The sequence below is a fragment of the Cottoperca gobio genome, chromosome 13 (assembly GCF_900634415.1).
Source record: "Cottoperca gobio chromosome 13, fCotGob3.1, whole genome shotgun sequence".
Taxonomy (NCBI): Eukaryota; Metazoa; Chordata; class Actinopteri; order Perciformes; family Bovichtidae; genus Cottoperca; species Cottoperca gobio.
In genome coordinates this window covers 13,072,728-13,081,386 of record NC_041367.1, presented here as the reverse complement: position 1 = coordinate 13,081,386, position 8,659 = coordinate 13,072,728, and the positions used below count along the sequence as shown (strand labels likewise).

General features: G+C 40.8%; 1 protein-coding gene across 1 annotated transcript; it reads right to left on the bottom strand.

Moving 5' to 3' along the window:
• Positions 1-4,847: 4,847 nt before the first annotated feature.
• On the bottom strand, positions 4,848-8,015 carry p2ry1 (purinergic receptor P2Y1). Its single transcript, XM_029447163.1, has 2 exons — positions 7,582-8,015; positions 4,848-7,261 (listed from the first exon to the last, which is right to left on the bottom strand). Exon 2 carries the CDS (start codon positions 7,230-7,232, stop codon positions 6,171-6,173), a length of 1,062 nt encoding a protein of 353 aa, XP_029303023.1. The 5' UTR covers positions 7,233-7,261; positions 7,582-8,015; the 3' UTR covers positions 4,848-6,170.
• Positions 8,016-8,659: the final 644 nt, after the last annotated feature.

The window sequence follows — 8,659 nt, the reverse complement described above, 5'->3', positions numbered from 1 at the left end:
CTCATTTTATTCTAACTTAATTTTAATCAGAAAGTATTAAAAAAATTTAGAAACTCTTTTAACTCTTTTATTTTTGGCTTCATGATGGATGACCCTTGGTCTTATTATATTTCTCTTGGATAATATGCTTATATTACAAATAAACATATCGTAAAAAAGAGCTTCACATATTAGATCACATACTGATATACAGTATAAACAGTATATGTATATATATATATATATATATATATATATATATATATATATATATGTTTATATATGACATGAATTGAAGGCCAGTGCAGCTGAACATGCAGAGGGCTATGCAGTTGTTGATGTGATTAGCATAACCTGCTATATTAAGTAAGGGTTTGTTTGCAGCTTTACCTCTTGAAGAATCCTCTCTATTTTACTATTGTGACCTTAATCCATTTGTCTTCCTCTCTCATCCTTCACTAACCCCTGTATATTCTGTATGTATACTGCACAGAACAGCAGGTGCCCCTTTTATGTTTAGCTCTACTTATTTTCTCTTTCTCCTGCAGCTGTTTCATATCCCTACAGTACATTTGGTATCGCCGTAGTTTACCTTTTTCTTCTCACACCTTGCTTTGTCTTGTCCCTTCCCTTTTCTCTCAAGCAGCAGGTACCTTTTTATTTAACCTCATTTCATTTCAGAGCTCCACTGCCTATCTCATAACTCTTATCAGACAGGTCAGCACGTCTGCGTCTCTGTCTGACAACACTCGTCAATTGTGATATTTGATAAAGGGCATCAGCTTTACCTTTACTAAATGCATATAACGTACATTACATGAAACCTGCAGTTATTAGTCAGATGTTGGTCCAACACCAACGGAGCCAAAACCACTTTTAGACTTTCAGACTTCTTCCTCTCAGGTGCGGGTCAAACTGCTTGATCGGGTCACACCCCATTGTATGAAATCAAAGACATAAGTTTGTGGATGTCAGCCAGCAAGCATTCAAGTTGATCGATGACGACGCCAAGAAGTGGCAGAAAATCAAACAAGGAGCCAGACGGGAGCAGCTGCAGAAATATTGATCATAAACCTTATGACAGCCGAACTATTACAGCCCGTGCTCCCTCTCACACACCCTCTCCCACGTGTTCTTCCAGTCCCATCTAATCCTTGCACGTCGTATATACAATGCCACTTTAATAGTATTGTTATTGGCAGCGGCCAAAGCCATAAGCATGACCCTATAGAGTTTATAATGATGACAGTTCCCGTTCATTGCTGTGCATAGACCTTCTTTAAAGTAACAGAGCAAGGAAGTTTCAGTTTCAAGTTTTATTTGTCATATGCAAGTTAACACTTGTTAACTTGCATATGACAGCTCAACAAAATCAGCTAAATCAAATTATATATATATATATATGAAATATTTAAAAATAAGTACTATATACAATTGAGTTAAACAATAATTACAATAATTACAATAATTACAATAATTACAATAATTACAATAATTACAATAATTACAATAATTACAAAATTACAAAATTACAAAAAAGCTTATGTACATATATGAAGAGAAAGAATATAAGAAGTAAAATATATTTAAATATATTTATTTAGTGCAGACAGCAAGTGAGTGAGTGTCTTTCTATATTTAGATTCAGCGTATGTACGGTAGGCTCTGTCTGACAACATGATGAACATGGAGTCATTTCACGCAGTCAAAGTAAGCCAGCACCAGAGGTGATAGTGAACATATTGCACCGAAGACAAATCTTTTCAAATGGCTTTTACTGTCGAGAGCCGCCACACCCCCCGGTCATCCATATTTTTGATGGGCTATCATTCATGCTGAAAGACTATATATTTTCTTTTATCTTGGCAGTATTGTTTTGGATGCAGATATACAACATAATGGATGGTGATTGTTACATTATCCAATTCAGCTCAATACTCACTTGTGTTTCTTATATAACATATATTTAGCTTTTGCGTCATTGCCATTTCTGTTTTGTTAATTATATTTAGTTGCTCTTGTGTTTGTTACCTCGCTACCTGTTTAATATTTCATGTTAAATGATTTTATTGTGAAGCAAAGTCCTATAAATAAATCACTTATGTACTTACTTGTAGTACACCACGTGGTGGAAGATGTATTCAGATCCCTTACTTAAGTAAAGGTATTAAGATCACAATGTAAAAATACTCTTGCAACTGTCACACATAATGCATAACATGTTTGACTTGTCAGTATTATCAGCAAAATATATTTCAAGTATTAAAATAATCACTATGTAGAAACATTTCAGTGGATCATTATTATAAATCATACAGTGGCATTATTATTACTGATGCATTAACAAGTAAGAAGCATTTGCATGTTGCAGCTGGCTGCAGAGGAGCTCATTTCACCCATTATATACACTGTTGGATGGTTTAATTTACTGTTTAATAATGCATCATATTTCATATGCTCATATGCTTTAAAGGTTTATTCTGCAATGCAAACTATAGCTTCCAAATACATGTGGTGGAGCAAAACAGTTTTCTCTTCACCTCTGAAATTGAGTAAAAATATAAAATAGCACACTGAAAACACTCTGTGTAGGTCATAAAAGGACAACGTGTGTCATCTCACCTTCTCACACTGACGATCAGGTTCAGCAGCAATAATGTGACAATTTATTCTCTGGTAGCTTCTTTCATCAAACATGTGAAATTGTTTTATAACTCTGTTTGTGCAACTACCTGCACTCCCTCACTGACTGCACCTGCATGTCATTGTGTTGGTTGGCAAGTCAATAACATGACATGCAGGGTCTTATCTGTGATGTGTGCTGAGTGGCTACACACACACACACACACGCACACACACACACACACACACACACACACACACACACACACACACACACACACACACACACACACACACACACACACACATTCTTTGCATTCGAGCATGCATCAACAGCCTGTCAGTGAAGTGTGAGCTAACTTCACCAAACCAGCAATATCAGGTTTGAGTCTTCTCTCACAAGTACACAGCTGCAAGTGTTTTCTAATTTTAGAAAGTTCACAAAAATGTCCAAAATGTGTCGTTACAGTCTGACATTATCATATAAGTGCAATAACGCTCCATGAGTGCTCTGGTGTTGGTGTTGGATGGAAGGTGAATGCGTGAACGGAGCAAGTAAATACATGTTAATATCAAAGCGTAGCAGTAGCACAGTGTTGTAACCGAGAGTCGCTAAAGAAACTATTGTTCTAACGTGTTTACCTAACTGCCAGTTTCGGAAAACAGGTACCTTGCTGTGTGAATTATTTTGGAAAACTGCACAGTTTTGTGTACAGACACTTTACCTCCCTCATGTATGGCTCTCAAGGCTCTGCACAGCCTTAATAGTGCATTCAGAGTGTACATAAAACAGGTTGTGTGGTTACAGGTTATTGCATGATTCACCATAATGCAGCTTCTTTGTGAGGAACTTATATTTATGTGAGATTTTATCGACTCATGTGGTCTTTGTGGCACTGTCACATGGTGTTAATGGATCCATTGAATTTTGAAGCTTTACCACATCACTGCAATCACTCCGTCACATGATTGTTTGTATCATGGGTTTACTCACCAAGGACAAATTGCTGAATTTGTGATCACGTTTGGGTTTTGTGTGGTAAGCGGTAGTTTTTGGCTCAAGCAGGTGCCCCTGTAATGAATGTGGTTGTGCCAGCTCCCATGGTAAATCTCCAAGAACAAAGCTCAGTATTTTAGTTTAGCTGTCCTGAAAGTGATTACCCTGTAGGGCCCCCTGCCAGCAAGTGTCCTCGGGAAAAGAAACACACACACACACACACACACAAACGTTGTCCTCCACAACTCCCATTCCTCTGCACAATCGCCTCTTCCTTCTGTCTCTTCCCTACACTTTTGCAAATAGTGTTCCTCTGAAAGTGGTGAAATGCAGCGAAGAAAAGGCTTTATCTAATTCTAGATTGAGACTGAAGCGAGGAGGATGTGAGAGAAAAGAGGTGAAAGGTGGCTGAGAATGGAGGGTGGAGATACTGGCAAGCATCCCAACTTGCAAGTCAAGATTTGACACTGAGGCGCAAAAGCACTGACGTTGGCTCGAAATGTGGTGCTGGCTGAATCTAACCTTCCTTTCATCTAATCACATGTACACAGAGTACAAAGAATATACAGTAATACATATAAATACATATTACTATTTCTGCAAGCCATGTGCATGTCACAGTGCCTCCTTTTGATAATAAAACAACTGATGACAGCTCAAACAGCCATCTCCTTGAATCAGGTCCTGCATTGCCTTCTGGCTCTCTCACAGAGAGACACACACACACACACACACATATACACATTCACACACATTTGCCAAGTCCAGCTATGCAGTCTGCACCTCAAAGCCAGGAAATCAAAAGCCGTTTGTATTCATGGACCCTGTTTAGAGGAAGAGGGTTGGTCGGTTTCCTGTGCTCACAACACAGAGTGGCCCCGGGGTTCTGGCAACAGCCTCACACCCCTGTCTGCATCAATAACCCCACACCATTGTGACAAACACAAAAACTGTCTTAGGATAAGCCAGGAGAAAAAGGTGCCACTCTTTATTCCTCCCTCGTCCCCTCACTTCCTCTCGGCTGTGCTGAAAAACAAAGTCAAGACCGCGGAGAAAGAGGGGGAGCGGAGAGAACTCTGCACGAATGTCACCACAACCAAAAGTGTTTGTTCACTAATAACAGAGCACACACTCGGCTAAGAACATGTGCAGCTGGCACAAACCAAAAAAAACATACATGCTATAAATCATACACTTAAAATGAGCCACACTCTTAAAATAATTGCGTGAGTCTCATTACATTGTCTGGCACGTTTTAAATATAAAAGATTTATTGACAAAGATACACGTTGCCCCAGATATCCTGTACAGGTGATTCACTTCCTTTCTTGACAATAGCTGGCCACATTACAGATTTACAAAGGTATTAGTACAGACATCAAACACCTACATAGTCCAGGGTAAAACATACACTGAGACAGCTCCACGATCATTTCTCCAGAGTGATTACAACAGATGCAAAAGAGAAATGATTATCTGTCAAAACATGGACACAGTGCAGTATTTACTTTGAGGTATCTCATACAAACAAATCTTCAATATGTTTGAGTCACAAAGCAGGTGATTGAGTGTGTGTGTGTGTGTGGCTGTTATGCTCATTTAAAAGATATTATGTATTCCCTATACTGCAATAAACACTAGAATAGACTAATGTGGTTAAACAGTGTTTCACTGATGGTATTTGATACTGGACTCGCGCCCTAAATGTCTGGATTAGTGATACTGACTTGAACAAAACAGTTAACAACAACCCTGGAACGTCACAACATCCTGTACAGCACACACCAAAAAAAAACATTCATTGTAGTATCATATACACAAAAATACTGTAAGTATTATCTTCTCTTTTTTTCTGTAAGGGACAAGTTAACAACGAGAGAAAGATTGTGGTAACAGAGCCGTTGCAGACCTTAACCTCAGAGCTGTCAAAATGAAAAACTAGTCGACCACATTCCTCGCTCAGTCAGTAATAGATGGAGAAAGAAATGAGGAGTGATAGGTAGCCCTCTGAGCAGAGAGGTCCCGGTCATAGTGCATTAATATGTCTGCACGGCACATCCATGCAGCAATCTCAGGTTCAGTGCATTTACTTTGTCTCTAAAAGCCATCTCAGGTACGCTTCCTTAACCACCAGGTCTCACCTGCTTAATAGTTATTGATTAAGCATCAGCTCGGTGGCTAGAGGCGGTGCAATCCGTTCTCAGTCTTATATTTCCAGAACAAATTGATGAACGGGACATTATAGCTGGCCTGAACATAATGTTCATTGTGTCCGATGCGTAGGCAACACCGACTACTCGATAAGAAAATGTGATGGCTCTAACATTTAGAGTACAATACAGGACGATACAGTACAATAGCTTATCATCATCGACGGGCTGCAAGCGAGCGATTGGTTATCACAGGGTTAAATGGAGTATTTATCCTACAGTTCTATAAACCATCGACCAGTTAAGTTTTACACACAGCCTTCAGTCCACACAGTGCATTTACATATTCATTACAAAGTCCATCATGGTCTCTAAAGCTAATAGAGATCCACACCCATGACGAGGCACACAGTGGAGCCCTGTCACAGCCTCCGGTCCCCATTCTCCACATATTCTGCCAGACTGTTGAGAGCCGTCTCCTCGCTCTTGGACTGAAGGACATTGTCCCCCTTCCTGGAGGGCTTTTTAGTGGCCCGTGACAGCTTTCTCCTGAAGGTATCTCCAGCCAGGAAGTAAAGAATAGGATCCACACAGCTATTGAGGCTGGCCAGCCCCCGTGTCACCTGGTACGTGGCGTAGACACGGTTATTAAAATCACACATGTCAGGGCTCTGAAAGTACAGCCTGGCCCTCATGTTGAGGTTCTTCATCACGTGGAAAGGCAGATATGAGAGGGCGAAGACCGCAAGCACGATGATAACCAGGTGGATAGATTTCTGCCGCAGGGGCCCGTTGTTCATATCATTGTAGATTAGCGCCTTCACGATCATGCCATAGCAACACAATATGATAATGAAGGGGATGCAGAACCCAAACACAGTCAAAGTCATGCTGTAGATAAAATAACCAGGTAACTCATCCTCAGTGGTGGTGTCATAACAAGTGGTTGCATTACGCTTCAAGCCAGTCCTGGAATAATACAAGATGGGGGAGATAGCTATGATAACCACCACCCACACCAACGCGCTGGTAATAACCGCATTTTTCTTCTTCAGTCTGCCCAGAGACTTGAGCGGGTGCACAACCCCAGTGTACCTGTGAACACTGATGCAGGTCAGAAACAGAATACTCCCGTAGAGATTCACATGGAATATAAAACGCTGCAGTCGGCACAGAACATCGCCGAATATCCAGTCTGTTTTGTTGAAGTAGTAGAAGATGAGGAAGGGCAGAGAGAGGACGTAGCAGAAGTCAGCCAGAGCCAGGTTGAACATGTACACGGAGATGCTGCTCCAGGGTCTCATGTGGCACACGAACATCCATATGGCCAGGCTGTTGCCCACTAGCCCTGTGATGAAGACCATGATGTAAACAGTGGGCAGGTAGTAGAACTGGAAACCAGTCTTGGTGAGGGAACATCCTCTTGTGTGATTATGGAGATCTGTTACATTCAGCAGGGAGGTCAAGTTCAGGTCTGTGGTCATGGTGTCAGGGGCAGAGGAAGGTCCTTTTACTGCATGAGAGGGATGGAAATGTTTTATGTTTAAGCTCATATTTGATATTTAAGGGCATTCCTAAACACAAAAGTATAGGTTACAGATGATAAGGATATGTTGCTATATGCTATAGTTGTTTGGTTTAAATGTAAATAACGTTTGCATTCAAAACCAGTCGTGCACAGACTCGACGTTTAAGCTCCAAACTTCATTTTGCGGAACGCCTACGTGCAGTACAACAAACACTTGAGTGTACACACACACACACACACACACACACACACACACACACACATATGAAGAGAGAAGGGAATTATAAACGTATTACAACACTCACCGCTGAGATAGACTTGTATTCCACATTCCTATAGCCTTCACAGTTGCAAAACATTCCAGTCAGCACGCGGATGGGGCGTTACGAGCTGTCAGGTGCCTTTATTCAGCCCCCTAACTGTGTTGGAAATTGTTTTAAAAGTTGCGATATCCTTCAGGCTTGAGCTGACACCTCAAGGGGAAAATGGTTCGCCGTCGGTTCGTCACGCAGGGCGACGATTTCCCACAACAGCGGCAGTGGGAAGCAACAGAGACAGCTGCATGCTCTGGCACGAAGAGCAGGAATTGCAAGCAGTCTCCGTAAAGCGAGAGGAGGCTCTTTGCGCCGTGGAGAGGGGAGGAGCGCACCAAACAAAACCACGGAGCAGCTTCCCGTCTCCAAGCGCGCGCTCTTTCTATTCCTCCCACCTCTTATTGGACCCTTATCAGATCTGAGCAGTCAGCACGAGCGGGATATTCGTGTAGAAATGTACTCATATGTTTTGTTCAAATTGAGTTCATGTTTGTTCTGGTGACTAAGAGTAAAGATGATTACAACAATCTAAAAAGTCTTATTTGCCATCCCTGTCTAACCAGAAGAACATGTATGTGTGCAAGACAGTAGTAATAATAGTCCTATAATGCTCAGATTTACCAAATAGTTTAGTAATTGCATTAGGCCATAGCTGTTTAAATGTAAATTGTCTACATGAAATAGTAGCCCAAATCAAAGTGAGAATAATGATGTCCAAATATTTTGGGAGTGATAGTGCAGAAAATAAAACCATATATTAGTAATTTAAATGGGAAGTATAATATAACTATAATACTGTACACTGCGTTGATATGTCATGCTTATGGGTTTGTCATTGCAGTTGAGATGTTGCATGATATATCCCTCCACAATGATTGTCAATCATGAAGTGTCAGCAGCCATTGATTGAAACAAAAATGTCAGAAGGTTAGTGCAGGAGCATGAACACGACAAATGACAAATGTTTTCCATCAAGATGGTCACTTTGTTTCTATTAAAAGGCTAAGACAGACCGCTGGATGATGGTGACACAGCAAAGGACAAAGCAGACACTGGCAGAGGCAGAAGA